At 41.5% G+C, this 20,518-nt stretch overlaps 2 protein-coding genes and 2 long non-coding RNA genes across 4 annotated transcripts; 1 reads left to right on the top strand and 3 right to left on the bottom strand.

Moving 5' to 3' along the window:
• Window positions 1-1,753: 1,753 nt before the first annotated feature.
• LOC143504689 (uncharacterized) lies at window positions 1,754-2,819 on the bottom strand. The gene is made up of 3 exons (XR_013127629.1): window positions 2,770-2,819; window positions 2,471-2,544; window positions 1,754-2,342 (listed from the first exon to the last, which is right to left on the bottom strand). It is a non-coding gene; the product is annotated as an uncharacterized LOC143504689 (long non-coding RNA).
• A 1,710-nt stretch (window positions 2,820-4,529) lies between these two features.
• LOC143504695 (uncharacterized) lies at window positions 4,530-7,005 on the top strand. The gene is made up of 2 exons (XR_013127632.1): window positions 4,530-5,505; window positions 5,737-7,005. It is a non-coding gene; the product is annotated as an uncharacterized LOC143504695 (long non-coding RNA).
• Window positions 6,081-8,214, bottom strand: LOC143504694 (uncharacterized). Its single transcript, XM_076995988.1, has 2 exons — window positions 8,040-8,214; window positions 6,081-7,421 (listed from the first exon to the last, which is right to left on the bottom strand). The coding sequence occupies exons 1-2, from the start codon at window positions 8,159-8,161 to the stop codon at window positions 6,212-6,214; spliced, it is 1,332 nt and encodes a 443-aa protein (XP_076852103.1). The 5' UTR covers window positions 8,162-8,214; the 3' UTR covers window positions 6,081-6,211.
• A 5,235-nt stretch (window positions 8,215-13,449) lies between these two features.
• Window positions 13,450-17,473, bottom strand: LOC143504701 (uncharacterized). Its single transcript, XM_076995993.1, has 6 exons — window positions 17,341-17,473; window positions 15,395-15,500; window positions 15,089-15,231; window positions 14,296-14,856; window positions 14,088-14,151; window positions 13,450-13,861 (listed from the first exon to the last, which is right to left on the bottom strand). The coding sequence occupies exons 1-5, from the start codon at window positions 17,359-17,361 to the stop codon at window positions 14,137-14,139; spliced, it is 846 nt and encodes a 281-aa protein (XP_076852108.1). The 5' UTR covers window positions 17,362-17,473; the 3' UTR covers window positions 13,450-13,861; window positions 14,088-14,136.
• Between the last annotated feature and the right edge of the window lie 3,045 nt (window positions 17,474-20,518).

The following is a 20,518-nucleotide window of genomic DNA, read 5'->3' as shown; positions in this document are numbered from 1 at the left end:
CTGCCCGCCAGCGGACCCTGCCTGTTCCCGCTGCCCGCCAGCGGACCCTGCCTGTTCCCGCTGCCCGCCAGCGGACCCTGCCTGTTCCCGCTGCCCGCCAGCGGACCCTGCCTGTGCCCGCTGCCCGCCGCCCGGCTCCGCCTGTGCCCGCTGCCCGCCGCCCGGCTCCGCCTGTGCCCGCTGCCCGCCGCCCGGCTGCGCCTGTGCCCGCTGCCCGCCGCCCGGCCGCGCCTGTGCCCGCTGCCCGCCGCCCGGCCGCGCCTGTGCCCGCTGCCCGCCGCCCGGCCGCGCCTGTGCCCGCTGCCCGCCGCCCGGCCGCGCCTGTGCCCCAAGAGACTGTGCTGCCCCCTGTTGGGCATGGACTTTGTGTTCCCCCTGCTCCGCCATGTACCTCCTATGTTCCGTTGCCCGTGTTCCCCTTGCTCCCTGGTCCCGTCCCTGGTTTTGTTTTGGTCCCTGTCCCCGTGGTTGTGTCTGTTCGTGTCCATGTTCCTGTGTCTGTTTCCTGTGGTGTCGTCTCTGTCCCGGTCCCCGTGTCTGTTCCCCAAGTTGTTACCCACCTTGTTCCTGTCCCCGTCACCATCGTCCAAGCCGTGTTTGCCTCAGTGTTTACCTCTGCCCTGTCCCCTGGCCCCGCTCCAGTGTCTGTCCCCAGTCCTGTCCGGTCCAGTCCTGCTCCTGTGCCTCGCCCTGGCCCTGTCCTGCCCCCCTGTGTCCCGTGTCATGCCGTGTCCCGGCCCAGCTCTTGGCCTGTCTCCCTGTCTCCAGTCCCTGCCGTGTCCCAGGTCCCCCGTCCTATTTTGTCTGGTCCTGTCCCTCCGGTCTGTCCTGTGTCCGCTGTCCCTGTCCTGTCTGCCCTTGCGTGCCCCGGAGTGGCACGCTTTGAGGGGGGGTTCTGTCACGTAGGGCAACGCCCCCTCTCGTAGCTGTCACTCTGGGTTCCCTCATGTCCGTGTTCCCTGCCTGTTTGTCCCGCCCTGCTCGTTTGTCTTCGTGTTTCCTTGTTTGTTACCACGCCCAGTGTCATTGCCATCACCTGTCCCTAGTTAGTTTCTATGTATAAAGTCCCGTCATTCCCCAGTCGTGTGATCCGTGATTTTGTCTACTTCGTGCCTTGTGCTTTGTTGCCTGTTGGTTGTGAGTATTGTTTCCGCTGCCTGCATTCCTGCCTGTTCCGTGTATCCCCGTCGTGTTTGGTTTATCTGTCCGAGTATGTCTGTTGTTATTTCTTGTATGGACTGCCTTCCCGTTATGACCCCTGCCTGCCACTACGACTCTGCTTTTGGAATTTCCTGTATTAAATCTCGCTCTCCTCCGCGTTTGTGTCCGTCTCCATGTTCTGCCCAGCGCAGATCGTTACAACGCGAGTTTGTTCCTAACCCATTTATTTTTTACACCAGTGGTTCCCAATCAACCCCCCACCCCCCCCCCCACCCCACCATAGTGTGGGTATTTTAGGATGCACCCAGGCCCAAAGCTCGGAACTTTACAGACATTTGTGGTGTAAACTTTCATGACATTAAAACCATTGCATATACAACATTTAAGTGTATTTTTGTAACACGAGGGAAGGCAAGATGCCGAGACGAGGTAATACTCGGATCAACTCGGACAAAGAGTGATGATAATTACATTGACACATACAAGACCCAACTGCACATAATGTTGACGAGATGAGTCACAGGTGACAAAACGGACGCCAACCACACATGCACACGCCCAAGGGGAGGAGTCAGGGACAAAGCAAAAATAGCATTTAAATGCATTTAGAAAAAAATAGCTAAACAAAAGCACCAAGCCCAACATCTCTTAAATTCATGCAATGCATAGTTCACTACAATGTAGAACAAAGTACACAATTTTGCAAAAACAAAACAAGGTACAAGGGAGATATCAGTATAAACTAGAGTCTGTTGTCCTTGATATTTAAAAAGTTCAAACCATTAATTATTTTTTTTTATATAAAAACTGCGTTCCCACTTTAAATTTCCAGCAAGTCTTACTACAGCGTGTGCAATGTTTTGATGTGCTACACATGGGTAATTGAAGAAATTGTAAATAAAAAGTCCTGGATATTGGCATCACTGACAGACTTATAAAAATACCACACAACGTTAGATGAAAAGATCTAGTACTGCAATATGCTAGTGAATATTTAGAACTGATCAAATGTTCAGCTACCAAGTTGTTTACACAAATGTTGGGATTTTTCTAAAAATGAAAGTTTAGTACCAGTACCATGACTTGCAGTCCAGTGGTTGTATAAAAGTTTGCATAGTTGCATAAATTCATACATACCAGAGCAGGCAGGGTTCCCACTCCACTTGCTTCATTTTCTTGCCCTGAAACAATTCAAACTCTTCAGTTTTCTAACTCATTAATTTTAATAACAATATGCATTTTTAGTCAATATACACATGACTATTTGCTTGTAAAATGGCATGATTGTAGTGATGGGTGTAGGATTAACCTGAACAACTCTGCATCTGACTATTCTCTTCACAGGGTAAAATTCCTGACTTTCTGTCAATGTGTGGGGACATTCTACGAAAATAAGTGAATAAAATCACATTTTTTCAAAATAAAGCCTTGTAGTACAAGATGATAGATGTAACCAAACAAAATCAAAAGATAAAAGGACAATAAAATCAATGTTAGAAACTTGTTTAGAAAACCTTAAAAAAAAGGCTCCCTTTAAATCAGAGGCACAGGCTCCAGATACAACTACTGTATGACTATACTTGCCATACTGAAGTTCTTCAAACATACCTTTCCTTTTGAGTGTCTGTGACTGACCACTGTTCTTGGCTTTACCTGGGGCAGAAACAAACAAAAAAAAAAACAATTTAAATAAAAGTATACACTGGAGTACAAAAGAAATATCAGTATATTATCAAGGCAGTATTTAATTGGCATACATGTTTAGAAACACAGCTAGGTCATTAGAAACAATAACTAGGATTTGTTTTTATCCGCCATAGACTGAAAGTCACTTCTACATGGTCTGACATGGAGAGACAGACACTGGATGATTGTGGCATCACATTCCAAAAACAATGTGTCCAAAGATTAGGTGTGTCTACTCATCAACAGTCATCATGGTGTAACACCAGGGGCACTGAGCAATAAGTAGGTAGACGCATTCGCTAAATAGAGCAAGATATACAGTGAGCAGATCCAAAACAGTTACAGGGTTCTTGCAGGTTTCAGTGAGTTAAATTTAAGACTTTTGTAAGACCTTTTAAGACCATTCTCAGTGAAATTTAAGACCAACACAACATATTACCACAAACAATCCAATGATCCCAGAAACTCTTAACATTTTATTTTGATTAATTTAGTTACAGGATTACATTAATTCAGTATTAAAACAGATAATCAAAATAGTAACATTCTCAACCCAAGCAACCTTACCAACACAACACTAGCATATCTACATACAACCTCACCCTACATATCTCTGAGTTCTTCCTTTTCAGTACCAATCTCAGCATTTGACTTGGAAAGGAGCTGAGCCATCTTGGATCCAGTCTTGCCCTCAGCTTCTTCTGCAAGAGAATTTGCCTCTCTAGCAAGACAAGTGGATACGTCTTCCAAGCTTTTCTTCCTTTTCTTAAGGTCCTCTAAAGACTGCTCAGTCAGCTCTCTTTTCTGGCTCTGGGATTCCTTTTCTTTCCTGATTCATTCCTGATCCAGAAAGAGTCAGTATTTTGACCGGGCTGCACCCACAGATGCTAAGAGTTCCTTGGTGAGGGGAACCTGTGACACCTCCATGCATTGTGACAGTCACATATGAGTCTGTGTGTGCCAGTTGTGTCCTCTTGCATGTTTTCTGCCTCCACCTCCTTGTTTAATTAAATAATCATACACACATTATACATTTAACAACATGTAGACTCAGCCTATCTTCAAGTATGTCTAAGGCATGGTTTGACCAAAATCCTCACACCCTGCAGCTGATAAAATTTATTAAAATGTTACATTTTGGTTAAATTACTGAAATAAATGAAATTATAAAATTAACTAATTAAATAAAGGCTCAGAATTTTCTTTCCCCAGGCCATCTGTATCTTAACACACAAAACTTTTTTAACCTCCTACCTTCTTTTCTATTTATTATCCCGATGAAACCAACTTACTTTGTCTAGCCATGCTGAATATGAATTTGAATGTTAACATTGAAAACGTTGGGACACACTACCTGTTTTTACCCTATGTATATATGCCCACTAAAAGGCAATACATCAGTCCAATGTAAATAAAACCATGTGCAATCCATGAAACAGAGCATGGGACAGTGGAACATGTTTCAAAACATGACATAACCCATCTACAGGGCATAGTTGTTGTTTTTTTTTATTTTACATGATTTAACACAGTAAATATATTTTTATTTCCTCTAGCTGGGATTTAGCATGCATTGAAACATTTCTCTAACTCAATGCCATGGACAGTACATGGTTCTGAGATGTTTTTGTATTGTAGCCTAATTGTATAAAATGGTTAACACATTGAAAAGAAGACATAAGTGGAGCATAAGTAAGGATCACTTACTTTGATAAGTTTTGGTAGATCCTGCGCTGTTTCATGGCCCATGAAATGAGAGCCCATGTACCTCGATTGCACATATCCATTGCTCCAGAACCGAACATGAAGATCCAGCCGTTTGGATTTTGTGGTTGAATTAAAGCTTTCATCGAACATTAACACATACGGCCCGGTAAGAGCGTATCAACTCTCTCTTGATGAAGTCTGCCAAGCCAAATCTAGCTATATATGCGATTTGTTTAGTCCACACGAAAACTTTTTCGCGATATTCGAACCAGGGAACATTGCCGTCACTCTATCCTAATGTAGCCCGAATATCATTAGCCGAAGCACTAGTGATACTGCGGTGGAGTCCGGCGGGACCCGGTGTTCTGTCGGATTTTCCTACTTTGTCGAATTTTCCTACCGTATCAGCTGGCAGCGAGTATTTATCCGCTTGTTAAGTGTGACGACACGCGTGACGTTTCAGCCGCTTCCGGGTCCAAACAAACAAGGATGGCGGAGCCTGTAAACCTGTTTACGATAACTTCGTTCTTTAGTGAGGCACCATTGAGGGTTAAAAAAGGTCTAAACTCTTTCAACTCCAATAGAGTACTAAGTGTATCTGTTCTCCCAGGTGGTATATTTAGGGGTAGAGTCCAGGCGTCCATGAAAAAGACGATTTACGAGGTTGAGGTGAGTTGAGGTGAATTGAGGTTGAGGTGTGGTGACTGAAGTGAGTATGGGTCAAATAACGTTTAATACAGGTACACGTTGAGGGTCAGGCAGTGAGGTACAGCAGCTGCGTTTGCCCAATCGGTAAAGACAAGTGCCATCATATGGCAGCCTTGTTGATTTGGGTGGAGAAAAACGTGTCCCGCACCGATGTAGAATGCGTGTGGAAAAGGGCGAAGACACCGAAAACGGACGAAATTGCAGCCAAGAGAGTATCTGAGATGGCCCCATCCACATCACGAGGTTAGTAAATAATTTGCAATTGATGTCAATGTTGCATGGTTTATTAGCTTAACGCTATGCAGTTTTAAGTTGCGGTTTCCAAACCTGGAAATCTTACCCCCCTTCCTTATTCAAAACACTGCTTGGCCAGTACAACCTCAAAGAAGGATCTAAAGTAAGTTGTGGGTCTTCATGAATATTTCAACTTAAGTTATGTGTATCTAAGAGTAAGTGACTGTGTTTTTATTAAAGGCATGTGATTGGGGAATCCTACATGAGTCGCGGGCAAAGCAGCAGTACACAGCGGACGCTGGTGTGGTGATCCAGGAGAGGGGATTGTTCCTGTCTGACAGTGGTCTACTTGGTGGATCTCCAGATGGGACAGTGTCTGATGACTGCATCATTGAGGTGAAATGCCCATGGTCCGCCAGAACTAAGACTGTCCAGCAGGCAGCAGAGAGTAAGAGAGACTTTTTTCTAGAGCTGGATGAAGAGACAAGTTCCCTCAAACTAAAACAAACTCACCACTATTGGCATCAGATCCAAGGCAACCTACATCTGAATGTACATTTACCTGAATGTAAAAAAGACAAACATTTTAATCTGGTTTTACTTTTTTAATAAAGGTTTTCTGCAAAGTTGTGTAAATCATTCTTCAGTCACAATAATTGTAAACATGTTTTAATTTGCCACTGTCCTGCTAACTGATTTACATACATCAGATATTTCATTGAATTTCACGGAGAATTGGGGTTTGCAAATTTGTAAGACACACACATACTTTCAGTATCTTGTTAACATTTTTCCTGTACTGGTAAGGGATGTGGTCCAAAATGCAAAACAGTTTCAGCCTCTGAATAGACCGCTCCACATGTATCCTTGCACAGGAGATAAGTCTGTTATTGTTTACTTCCTCCTGTGTAAACTGTCCGTTGAGCAAGAAAGACGGGGTGTTAAGAAGAACTCCCTCTGGCAAAATGTCCCGAATTGTGAAGCCCTTGTCTGCAATAACCAGATCACCTGCTTGTAGATGTTGGAGAAGTCCACTGTCAGCTGTTATTGACTTGTCTGAGGCGCTCCCACCGTACAGGTTACTGGCAAAAGTAATCACACCATTGGGAGCCACACCAATTAGAGCCTTTAGCGTGGTCCGTCCTTTGTAGTGGCTGTACAAATGACACTGTGTGTCAAGCCTCTCTGTGTTGGAGACAGCAACCTCTGTGCAGTCAAGGACTATTCTACAGTTAGGAAAAGGTCGGAAGCAGTCTGGCAGCGAAGTCTGATTCTTGGCCGTGGAGGGGATGTTTTCAAGTAGACCGACATACAAAATATCATACAGAGCACAGATGATGGTGGTAAAGATGTTAGTTACAGTTGCTGTGCTACAATTAAACCTTGTTGCAAGGTCTACATGGCCACAATTCAATTTAAGCTTCATCAAAGTAAGGAGTAACTGATCAATAAGGGGCATAATTTGGACAGTCCAATCAGAATGATACTGTAGCTCAAATCTAGAAAGAAGTGCTTCCAAAAAAAATACTGTGGCAGCATCAGGTAATCCAGTGTAGTATTGGACTTTGTTAGGATGGGAGGAAATCTGACTGAAAGAAAAGGTTTGCTTTTGTTTCTCCAACTGTTCTTTCAATTTTTTGTTCTCTTCTCTAAGCATGTCATTCTCAACCTCAAGCATGACAAGACTTGGTTGGGATGTAGTAGGGGTTTGTGGGGTTGCCATGTCAGCTGTGTGTCCTGTGTCTGTTGCATCATCACTGGAAGGGACAATCTGCTTCTTCTGCTTAGGGGGATTGCTGGGGTGGTCAGGAAAATGAAAAGCCTTTCCCTGGTTCCAAGCGAATCGCGAAGGTCCAGCAGCTTTGCCATTGGGAAAGTGCCAACTACACACCCTGGAGTTGCAGTTTGGGGTGAAGTTTTCACGTCTGTAAAAGAAGAAAAAATTATCATTAATCATTAGTCACAGCTTACTTGGGTTCCTCTAACAAAGTGCTAAAGAAATAAGGACCTTATAAAATTGTGTGTGTATATATATATATTGCAATAAAATGTGAGAATTATGTATGGTAAGTGTACGGCAGTAATAAACTAATGGAAACGGGCTAAGCAGTAATGTATATGCATACTGAAAAAGGTAAATATAGGATGCAACAGTAGCATCAGCTGTATTTTTGCTTGGTATTTTTACGGACACTCCTGATCAGCTAACTGTTGTGTGTGTATCCATACAATATATCAAGGATATCCGAAAAGATATCCTGGTGTTGCCTTTTACGAGCTAGCTAATCTAGCTAGTGTTAGCGCCACTAGCTAAGTTAACCAGAGCTATCTTTACTTTAGTTTTACTTTAGCTGGACAACAAATAAAACAAAACAAGAACTAAAATATCTGTATGTGGCAAGAAACATTGTATTAAACCCATAGCTAGAATATCAAGCAATCCAAAAAGGGGCAAGTTGGCTTTTTTTTCTCTGTGGGGTTAGCTAGCTAGCATTAGCGCCCACGGAGGCACTGTCAAGATTTTTTTTAGAAATAGAACTTACCTTATCAACTGCACCCATTTTCTTCTCTCTTTCTCATTGCAAGGAAAGCGGTAGAAAGACAAAAGGGTCGTTGTTTTAGACTCGGATCTGTTAAAACAGCAGGGCACACAGCACTGCGGCATATTAAGGGACTCAATGCAGCGAGTGTTTGGACCCGGACGTGAAGTTTCGCAAAGATGATGCGTCACAGCTTAACAACCCCATAGACTAGTCTGTCGAATTTTCCTACCTTGTCGAATGTTCCTACCGTGTCCGTTGGCATCGCGTATTTGTAGACGTATCTCTTAGTTTGTTTACCTTATGGAAACGTCGTAATGTAGCGCAAACCAGCGTTTAAAAAGTAGTATTTGTAGACGTATCTCTTAGTTTGTTTACCTTATGGAAACGTTGTAATGTAGTGCAAATCAGTGTTTAAAAAGTAGTATTGTAGACGTATCTCTAGTTTGTTTACCTTATGGAAACGTTGTAATGTAGCGCAAATCAGCGTTTAAAAAGTAGGATGAGCTTTAAAATAAAAGTTTTATTTTGCGTATTAGTGTATTATTACACGGCTCAATCATTATCATGCGGAAATATCCAAGTCCCTATAAATAGGTAATAACAGGTAGTAAAACGGCGCTGTTTAAAACATTTTAATCAACTAGTTAACTTAATGCACAGTTGAAAACATAGCAATTGCAAACAAAGAAGGAATTATAAACAAGAAATTAACTTACTGCACTATTGAAAGGACTAAATAGTACTGCACTGTTGAAATTCGCTAGCAGGCAGGAAAAATCGATGGGTGTAGTAGGCGGCCACCAAAATAGTGACGTAAAAGCGACTTGCGCATGCGCAGTAAGCCTTGGTATGAATTTTCGATGGGTAGGAAAAATCGACAGAACACCGGCACTGACGATAGCGAAGACGGCGGGGATGAGGCACAAAATTGCGTGAAGGCTTTTCGTGATAAGGACCGTTTCCTGCCTGCGGTTATTATGGGTTTTGTAGTTTAATTAATTAACACGTACCAACACCTGTAGCCCCGCACAAACACAGACAACACAGAACTGACTTCCGGACGTTTCGATTAAACTACACTTTTCTAAAATTAACTAAGGTAAAATTTTAAGACCTGACTAAATTAAATTTAAGACCTTGGATGAAAATCTGGCTGTTTTTTAAGTCTTTTAAGGCCTTAAATTTAAAGTTTTGAATTTCAGACATTTTAAGACTTTTTAAGACCCCGCGGGAACCCTGAGTTATAGCAGTCAAGGGTCATATCAGGAGGGCAATCATATAAGGAACAAAAAACAAGATCGAAAAGACATGACTTGAACAAATCACACACCAGATACTAAAGAGAAACTTAGGAACTAAACAAGACACAACTGAAAATGATGAGAAGGTGGAGTTACAAATGACAGGGGTGTGGCAGAACACATGGGAAAACCAAAACATGGACACATGGAATACCAAGACAGACAGAGAAGGGGATAAACAGAGCATGATAAAGGTAAAATCACCAAAACGTACAGAAGTCTGAGATGCCTCAAAACGCTGAATGGGCCCAGTAAGACACACTCTTACTCAATATTAAATCACTCATTGTAATTTACACAAATGAGCAGCGCACTGTTGAAAATAAGATATGTGAAAACTCAATCATTGGTTAGAGTGTATGGAATTAAAAATAACACACCTGTTAATTTTTGATCCTCTTTCTAAAAGGTGGACAGACTGCAATTACCTCTACTACAAGAAAAAAGTAAAAATAAAAATAAGAGGCATCAAACCTGCTACTACTGCGCCCTGAACTGCTGCTGTCCCCTGAACTGCTGCTGGCCCCTGAACTGCTGCTGCTGGCCCCTGGACAACTGCTGCTGGCCCCTGGACAGCTGTTGCTGCTACTCCTAGCCCCTGGACTCCAATATGAATCCATCCTACATTTAAGGAAAAAAGTGTAATCACATTTATATGGAAGTGATATGTTAGGCAAGCTAGTTAGGCCAATATCTGCATTATCTGTGCTTACGCCCCAGCACATTATTTTAGTATAGAACTCAGGATATAGGACATCAGAATATTCTTACCTTGGACTACCATGTCAAATAGGGACTGCATTCTTTTTAAACAGGCAGACAATGTCTCTGTAAATTGACACCTGGGGGACAGAGTCTCTAACACCCAGGAGCCAGTCTTCCTTCCAGGCTCTGATAAAAACATTACTGCTCGTATTCCCAGAGCCTGTAATTTCTCAAGCTAAAACAATCACCCCCAAAAAGTGAATAATTTGCACTAAAATGCTAATTTATAATTTTCCATATTATTTCAAATCTGTAGAATGAAAATCAATCACATACCAGTAGTGAAGCTTCATCTTTTATGTGTGATGCTGTGTGATTTCTTTTATGGGCCTGAACCCATTCCGTACGTTTATGGTCAAGTTTTTTTTTTTTTTGTCTTAATTTAGATGGTTGTTTTGCTGTACATGATGTGCAAACTTTGCAAGCAATATTAATTAAATTGTGGCAAGCCACACACTTCTTGAAGGTGGTTCCACGTCCGGGCATTTCTAAATACACACACACACACACAGACAGAGAATTAGTCAATGCCCCTTAAAACAATTTCGAAAGATTCATTCTTAGTACCCATGCAAATAGTGACAATTTGTGCAACTGTACCTTAACCCAGTTGATTGGTAAAGCAGTAAATCATGCTAAACCTTCATTCTAAAATCGTCTAAAAGACCAAGTAGGTCCAAATAATTCTAGCATACTCTCATTTATGAATCAGAAATAAACAGGACATGCAATCAGTGTAGCTAGGCTATGTAAAATTATGAGACACTTCAAGGGTAGAGACGTAAAAATAAAGAAATCTGTTTGGCTCTTTGATTATTATCTACACTATCCTATACCCTTGAACGTCGACTTCATACCTACAACTGTCATGTAGTTGTATTTTGTTAAAGTTGAATGTTTTATCATAATTACACTGAAAAATGTTTATCTAACTAGCTGGCTAGCTAGATCTGAAAATTTAGCTAGTGGGAGATACTTAATGTGTATTTGCATAAATGCAGATACGTCTTCATTAGCTAGATAGGAAGCTATGGGATTTCAGAGCTAGCTACATACCTAGATACCCATAAAGATCTACGCTGTAAGTGAGTGTGGGCGGCTAAATTATGTCACTATTTGTGTTACATTAACTGAAATCCTAAACACTTCAATCAAAAAATGATTAATACGATTTAATAGAGATTACCAAAACATACTAACCTACAACCATTGAGCATGTAATACCTGAGCAAAAATGAGAGCGTCACGGCGTCTCCGTCGTCATCATACGGGTATTTGTCCATTTTCAGTCGTTTTATGTCAGCGTGTGCATTTCACGTTTCAGGCATACAAAAACGTGTAACTGACACGGCACGCCGGGTGGACCAACGTGTGTATTACACCGACTTCTTTAATGCCCCATTCCCCGATCCGAGAGGGAGCTGGCTATTTACTTCGTGGATATTCTCTTAGCCAGATTCATTTTGTTTATGGAAGTTTGTGTGCAGAACTACTAGCATCCATTATTTATTTTTGCGAGGCTCTGGTCACAATTATTGTAAAATGCTGGTTTTGCACATATTTGTCTCGCAAAGTAAGTTTTTGGTTTTCTCCACAGTCGAGGCGTCATGCTCAGCAAGCGTTGCACAGAGCACACAGGGCGTATGCCTTCACCTTCTCACAGACGTTTTCGTCAGCTACAAAGGTTCCCTTCAGAATTTAATGTGTATTACTGGCTTTTTGGCAGATATAAGTATAAGCAGTTTATAAGAGCTTTGTCCATTTCAGTGGTAAAGTTTTTTTTCTGCATGATTGCAGGTGGTGGAGGTGACGCTCCAGCACAAATCTGCCTACAGGGGGCAGGAGAGTGAGCACTGGTGGGTGCTCAACAATGTATTTTACAACATAGATGCAGAGGTGAGTCATGGGAACAGGTTCTCAGTTTCAGTGAGAATGGACTTGCCACAGTTGATGTCCTTCAACCTAACATTTTCTATGCATTTGTAGCTCACCCTCCACTACTTTGCCAACGCTAAAGCCGTGGCCTGCATCAAGATAAGTAAGAGTCTTGGATAAATGCATTTTAAACTAGCATGTCCCGTTCTTAATCACACTCATCAGCATGTCCTCTGTTAATTCAGCGGAGGGAATCCAGCATCACAGAAGCAACGATATACCTGTGCACGCAGTCAACGTCGTCATCTGTGCAGAATATCTTTCAGGTTAGTGCATCCTCATACCTGATTACATTTAGACTTACTTATGGGGTATTTAGAAAATGATTCCTAAAGGCATCTTCACTTATTTTTACTCTTATTTGTGTTTTTCAGCAATCAGAAGTTTCTGTGACGTATAAGGGTGTCTCCATCGGTTCAGATGGCCTTTTCAGGTCACATGAGTCTAATCACACCCAGACCCTGGAGACACCGGACCCTGCTGTTTTCTCCACCAGTCCTGACACATCAAGAGGACCCCCTCCACGCCCACCTCCAGGCTTTTAATCACCTACACAGCATTTTAATAGATTCTTATACAAAGTTCTAATCTCACTATGTATCATGCCTTTTACTTTTCCACATAAAAACAAATGTTTGTATGTATTTGTGTGTTTTTCAGATGAAGTCGGTTTTCCCCATAACATGAGGACTAGATGTTGGACTGTTGGGACTCACATGGACTGATCACCCACGTGGGGGGTTGTGCATCTGCCCCTTCTTCTCTTTGCCCCTAACACTCTGTTTAATGTTTCATCTTTTGAGGTTTGTGTAACCCTAACACATCTCCCCAACTTTTCAGTAAAACATTGAACTATGTTTGGTCTTTGTGGAGATGCCTTGTCATCAGGCTTGACTCCAACGATAGACCTCACCCATTGTTTTTTTAATTTGTGCAGCACACACATGAACATAGTCCCTTAAACCGGATAAAACATTGGTAAAACTGTGCAGTAAAAGCTTAGCGGCATGTCTGGCCACACTCGCTGCCCCCGTGAAGTTCTCCCTTGAAAGATCCTATGCTCTGCATTTAAATGAGTATCCCCGGCCCCAACTTTGTTAGACTCTATCATCTACGTTGGAGCAGGACTACATACGTCGCCATTGAAACACGTACAACATACACAAACATAACTGTATGCTATTGTTTGCTATACATCACATTCAGCATTACAACTTTTCCTGTCCTCCTCCTACAGGTTCAGTAGGACCTGCCTCCCCCCCTTCTGCAGATGACCGTGGGCTCTACCGGCCAGCACCAGGGAAGCCCTGGAAGACGGCCCTCCTCCCCTGAGGACAAAGGACCTCTAGTGAGTTATTCCTCTTTTATATATATACACATACACACAGTCCAGGTGATGGGTCAGGTCTCTGACCCCATCAAAGTCTTTATTTTGCTTTTCTGTCTCTTTCTTACTCTCCATCATGTAGGTCTCCAGTGCTTCTTCCTGGAGTAGAAACCACAGACAGCTGTGCAACCTGATCTTCACCCAGACTTCCAGGACAAGAGGAGTAATGAAGTTTGTGGACCAGGACACAATGCATGTTGCCTTCTGTCATGCAGGTATCACAATGAAGCAGTCTGGTTTTCTTTTTTTTTCCCCCATTTTAATTGAATAACATTTTCTACTTCCAGCAATATCACCCAAGTAGGTGTTTTCCCCTCATTTTCTGCAGATCTTTGAGAAAGCTGTTGCCAATCTGGAATGCGTCGACTTTCTCCTGAGCTTAGAGATGGTCTTGTCAGAGGTGGATGGTGCTTCAGCACTGGTAGACTGGAAACCTGCAAAGTCAAAGCAAACAGACGGCGTGAGAGGGATGCTGTGTGTAGTCTTCCATGCTGTTGTCATTATTGTTGTTCATGCCCTATTAGTTGTGCAGCAGGAAAGACTACTAAACCATAGAACACAACTAAACCATGGAAGACTACTATACCATGGACCCCTCACTTCTTTATACATAATACTGTCATGAATTAAACTTCACCAAAGAAATACTAAAATGCGTACCATCTGGAATATGTCTGTCCACCACCTGGTCCTCCGTGTGAACATGCACTTAGGTTGTCCGTTTCTTTAAAAAGAGCAGACAATTTGATATAAAATCATTCAAAATATGATTGACGGTAGCATAAATGTATGGTTGAAAATCATTCAGAAGAGCAGAATCTAAAGCTAATGGTGTGACTGGGAATAAATACATTTTAAAAACAGATACCTTGAATCTCAGCTTCAGAAATCTTGGAAACCTGAACCACCAAGATTTCTTCTCCAGCCCCACGTCCACTGTCTGTGCTGCACTCTGCAGAGCGGAGCCTGTATGGTCCTGTTCTGTCCAAGAGATGGTGATGCCAGCGACATCACCGAACAGAGTGAGGGCAATCAGAGCTGACAGCTCTGAGCAGCATCTCTGTAGTGACAGCTTCACTTCCATGTCAGCCTCCGTCACAGATGCGCTTCTAGAACCGTAGTGATCAGTGTCGGGCTTGGTCCAGGATGTCAACCCAAGGCGTTCTTGGAGAAAAGTTTCTGAAGCAGTCTTCACAAATCTCCTCACGATGCCCGACTGGAGTGCCTCCTCAGAAAGGTCAGTATCCGACAGCACTGACCGAGTACCCCTGCAGCTCATTTGTGCTTTTACTCGGTCCAGAGCCGCAATCCTTTCCAGCATCAGGTTCCTCACTATAGGGATGAGGTCCTGAGCAACCACCTCCTTCACTGCCACTTTGACCCATGCCGAGATTTTTTCCAGCACTTCAATCAAATCCTCCATTTTCATCTAGTTAGGTTAAAGGAAAGTGTAAAAAGTTCATCAGTATCCAAAAGCTTAATGATTTTTAATTATTACCTTTTTTTAACCTTAAGCTGATTATTTCTTTAAGTAAAATGCTAATGTAAAGAACATCTAATGTTGTGAAGGTCTGACCAGACATGGCCAAAGGCTCATGTTGCTATGGTAACTCAGACACACAGGCAGATAGGAAGACAGAGATACAGAGATTGGTACTCACATTGCTTGGCAGTGTATTCCTCAGCTCTTCAGTTAGAACAGCTGGATTAATCCCAGAGGTGGATACGACTCCACCACTTTTCCCACATGGAGGAGTGTTGAGCTCCTCCATCACTGCCTCCTCCACTCTAGTACAGCAAATAGCTGTGGTGAAAGAAACATTTACTTTAAGCATCTATGAGGCAGACACTAATGATGCACATAAGGAAATGTCACTAAAAACATAAATTGTGGAAAATTATAGTTATGAATAAATAACCTCGTAATGCATCACGTTTTGGTAACATGTAATCACGCTAAATCTCACCTGAAAACCATCTGCTATGGTCTTTCTTTGCCTGCTTGTTTTTCACACTGGGGGCCGACACATCACAGCCCTCAGGAAGCTCTTCTGTTGGCCCAGCTTTCTTAGACTGTAGTAGAGAAAATGAAGAAAAAATGAGTTTCATGATGACTATCGCAAGGGTTCTCAACTGGTCTCAGCCCGGGACCCACTTTATCCTCATGGTCATTAAGTCGCGACCCACTTTTTAAAAAAACGTTGTCGGTTGCCGTACACCATGCACTTTATGCAATACAACTTGTTTGGTGGTCTTATGAAGGACCGTTTATAAGCTATTGAAATTATTACAAAAAACAGTGTGTAGTGCTCTGGGGCCTTCACGACCGCCACTTGCGTCTGTGTTAAGGTCATTTGTAGACGGTGCCTTAGACGTTGCAGTGTTGAAAGTTGCACATTTAGAATACGTCTATTCCTGACGTAAACAAAGTTGTAGATGTTTGTCTTGGTTGCCAGAAACAAGAATTTTATTATAGCACTTTTGCCAATACTGTCTTAGTTATTGAAGAAAATTCCGAATACTCTAACCTGAAACAAACTTGTTTCCTAGTATGCATACGAGTGACTTTTGATCCCAATTAACTTAAAATTATGTACAGTTATAAAGAAGTGTCCTCTTTGTGTCCGACAGAGATGTAGACTGTGTGGAAAAAATGCGATATTTTTCGCTTGGCCATTTTCAACGCTTAGTGCTCAAGTTTCAGCTCCGTTTTGCGAGTCATGCTGGTGATCGGATTCCTGCATTTGTTGATGGGCAGAGACGAACATGTGAGCGGGAGCTGGAGTCTATCGTTTAACTTTTAAAATACAAACTCAAAAGAAAATGATGGAAATTTTTCCAATTACAAAAAATCCTTACCCATAAAAAAATAATGCTGTTGTATCGGCTGTCGCCAGTGGCGAGTGAAATAATTTATAATTAGGGTTACCATAAATATTACTCGCAAATTAATATTCATGGTCGTGATTGCGACGATTTTAGTCGCAATCTGAAGCCCTGGCATGTCTGACGGGTGCCTCTATATTAATTTTTTTACAAGCTGTCCGCGACCCACCCAGAACGTGTCCGCGACCCACCAGTTGAGAATCACTGGTCTATCGTATTTGGACTGCTCAGACGGGATGGGTGGGGGGCGTACATCATATTTTGAAAGCCAATGTGTTGATTTTGGCTCACGAATAGATTAATTTCTGAGTAACGTTGTGCATAAGGATTTTTAAAGTTTTGTAGTGGGCCAGTAGCAGCCTTGTTAAGATGTGCGACACCCTAAAGACCAACAAATAACGTCATTCCACGCCACCATTGAATTTCGGAAACTGCGCTACGGCACAATCATTAATTAGCAATATGTTCATGAGCTAGGCCTATGTAGTGCTTTCTAATGTGTGCTTCTAAATAAAACCATGCGTGTTATACAACCCTTTATCTTAAGTAGGCTACATTATGCATTAAACACGTTGTAGAATGCTACCCTTTTCTGTGAAAATAATACAGGCTGCGGACATCCGCGCAGACAGGATAGGGGGAATACGAACATTTTATAATTTGATTTTTTTTCTCAACACCGCTGGACTCTCAAGGAGAGAATATTAATCTATCTTAATAATGACCTCAGATGGTTAATAACCAATATTAATTGGTTACACATCTTAAATGTGATAAGAGGCCGTAAAATGAAGTAACTGGGATGTAACCGGATAATTAATGTTAATCTGAGTCGCCATTTGTGGTCGAAAGCAATTTAGTTCTATTTTTGTGCAATATTCTACAATCACTGTTGCTACAAAGCAACTTTAGAGAACTGTCTCGACGAGGAATGTAATTTTCAATAAATAGACTGGGAAGCGGCTCTCTCGAACTTACTCGGACTAAAGTGAGATTATGGAAAAAGCTCAAAGGAACATGAACTTACCCTCATCATTAGTTTAAACATGATCAATAGTCACTCCTTTACTCGCACAAGATATCGGTGAACCGCTGTAGTAGCTACTTCAACCTCCGTGACGATCGAACCATCTGTGGTTAAATTAAACACTGTCTGTGGCGACTTTTATAGGTCTCCTGCATTGTGACTTCATATGCCGTGTTGTCGTAGGGACGCAGTTAGATAATAACTAAAACTACTAATTGCCCGTGTTGTCATAGTGACAGTTAGATAATAACTAAAACTACTAATTGGCCGAGTCTTCAAGTGCAAATCACATTGGGCTGGCCCATGTTAATCTCAGTAGTTTGGGCCGGGACATTTATCACACCCACTCTGGCCCTGGAACATGTATCAGATCCACTCCGGTGTTATAAAAATCTGTGCTACCCATCGAATGTCTTACTTAGGTATTTTCATGTCAGTGTACAACGTACACCTATAATTTTGCGTTTCAGCATTTTTTCTCTTGAATTCACAATGAGGACTGTCCATTTATTTTGCCAATTTACTTTTTTGTCAACAATTATTAAATATTTTTGTGAATATCCTCGGAAAGACCTGAGAAATATCACTACTGCTTTGTTTCTAATACGTGGAGGTTCCAAATGTCTGCTAGTCAGTTTGTTTTATCCTTGCCAGTAAATAACTGTGCTCTCTTTTATCATTCCATCCTAAATGGTTTTAGTTGACTGACCTTGAAAATAGCACTTCTTAACCTTTGACGTTCGTTCAGTTTGGCTATTTTACATTTTGAATCAATTTTATTAAATACAAGTAAATAACCATGAAATGTTAATGACGCTTGCACTCATCGCAGTCATTTCTTCGATGTTCAGTTAAACGTGCAATTGAGTAGAAGTGGGACACGATACCTGTTTCTGATAAAGGGGACATACCCAAAGAGCTTCAACAAATCACAGAGGCAAAATCTCAGAGTCCCTCCAAGTTTCAAATAAAAGGTCATTAAAGTTCAAACATATGTTAGTCCAAACATGCTTCCAGCATTAATACTGTAGATTTTATGGTCTATGGGGGGTTATCTATCGTATTTGGACTGCGCAGACAGATTACATGGAGAAACCTGTGCACTTCACCTGTTCCAAATGCTCAATTCGGATAACCTCATGTTAAGGCTCTAACGTTGGAGGATCCGTGGCTCCGTCCGAAATGCCGTGTAGTAGGCACTAGATTTCAATGCATTACGTTCTACTCAAATCTTAAAGCAGTGCGTTCTTTCAGTAGGCGACTGGGCAGTTTTCATAACCTCGAACATACTACGTCCGTCATTTACCTATGTCATATGATATGGCATATAACGTTATACCACCACAGTTTAAGGACCGCTATGAATTAAAAGCGCCATTCCATATTTGTGTTTTATATATTTATATTGATTTAGAATCAGCATCAAGACGTCGTCGAGGACTAACAGAGTTACAATAACCATTAACCTCGATTTAGCCTTATTAATAATCCCAAAGCTAGATATATTTATATTTGCAAGGGTTATAATTTTCAAGGGGATAATTTGGCATTTCACTAGCATCACTGACAAGGTGAGGTGAATCCCCAACTTTGTTATATCAGTGTGACAATTAGGCAACCAAGATTTATAATAAACTAAATATTAACGTAAAATAATTTGACATACAAACCACTTCTAAACCAAATAAAGTTGGTCAAATCTTTAAAATCAAATCTTTAAATCACAGAAAGTAAAAGTGTCTAAAATTGATGTAAGTGTCATCACCATTGTAGCTTTTATTTTGTGGTTGTACAGGGTGTCCGCAGGGTCTTAAAAAGTATTATAAGTTGATAAATCAATATTGGAAAAATGAAGGCCCTTAAAAAGTATTTAAAAGCCTTAATCGCGATTTTGGAGTAGGGCCTACTGGATTTTCGTTGATATTTTAGCTTTGCAACAAAAAGTATGCAACTATTAAAAATAAGATGTCCCTTTTTTACATCCGGTTTATGTAAAAACTTTTGGGAATCATTTTCACTATCAGTTCGTTTTTAAATTCTCTATTAAGGCTTTATTTTATTATTTTATTTTTCATACAGAAAATAATTCTGGAAATATAATGTGTCGTTTTGCAAATATAACACACGGCAAAAATGCTTAGTAGTTTGGTGCTGTATGAGACATTTTACTGCACAACAAAATGATTTCACGTTGGGCTTAGAGGGCAAACGGTAGATTTGACTTGATGTGTATGTGACCTGGCTGGTGGGGACGGGAGAAGAAGTCTATCTGTGAGCGTGTGTGCTGTGCTGAAGACGCTTCCTTCACCTCGCTGAAGTGAACTGCTGCAGCGCATCTGGTGTTAAAGGAAGAGAGAGGTCGGATGTGTGCGAGGTGGTGGCTCATTTCAGGGCATTGTTTTTAATCGCTCAGGTTTTCAAAAGATCATTTCAAACCGACCTCAGTAAAATGATAATAATAAAAAAAATAAAAATAAAATAAAAAACGAAGTTTCAAAAGGGCACTTTCGTTGATAAAGGGCAGAGTTGGTGGTGCTTTAGCACCACTTGATGTCTATGTGTGCACGCCACTGGTTCTTTCAGTAGGCGACTGGGCAGTTTTCATAACCTCGAACATACTACGTCCGTCATTTATCTATGTCATAGTTAATATGTTCTGAATACAAGAAGCTTCTGTCCTATACTCGAGACGTACCGAACCATGAATCAGTGTTTGTAGAAGAAGTCACCATGCTTGACTGCTCTGACAAGCGCTACATAGACTTTCCTCTGTTTCCAGGGAATGTAGTATTGTGGGGGAGGGGGGGGGTGGCCAGGTACATTTAAAATGATCTCACTAATCATAATATACACTACCGTTCAAAAGTTTGGGGTCACCTAGACAATTTTGTGTTTTCCCTGAAATCTCATACTTTTATTTATCAAATCAGTTGCAAAATGAATAGAAATATAGTCCAGACATTGACAAGGTAGAAATGTTTTTTTTTAATTATTTGAAATAATTTTCTACTTTAAACTTTGCTTTCGTCATCAAAGAATGCCCCCTTAGCAGCAATTACAGCATTGCAGACCTTTGGCATTCTAGCTGTTAATTTGCTGAGGTAATCTGGAGAAATTTCACCCCATGCTTCCAGAAGCCGCTCCCACAAGTTTGATTGGGTTGATGGGCACTTTTTTC

The sequence above is a fragment of the Brachyhypopomus gauderio genome, unplaced genomic scaffold (assembly GCF_052324685.1).
Source record: "Brachyhypopomus gauderio isolate BG-103 unplaced genomic scaffold, BGAUD_0.2 sc315, whole genome shotgun sequence".
Taxonomy (NCBI): Eukaryota; Metazoa; Chordata; class Actinopteri; order Gymnotiformes; family Hypopomidae; genus Brachyhypopomus; species Brachyhypopomus gauderio.
The sequence above is the reverse complement of the archived record's forward strand: the minus strand, read 5'-3'. Positions and strand labels throughout refer to the sequence as shown.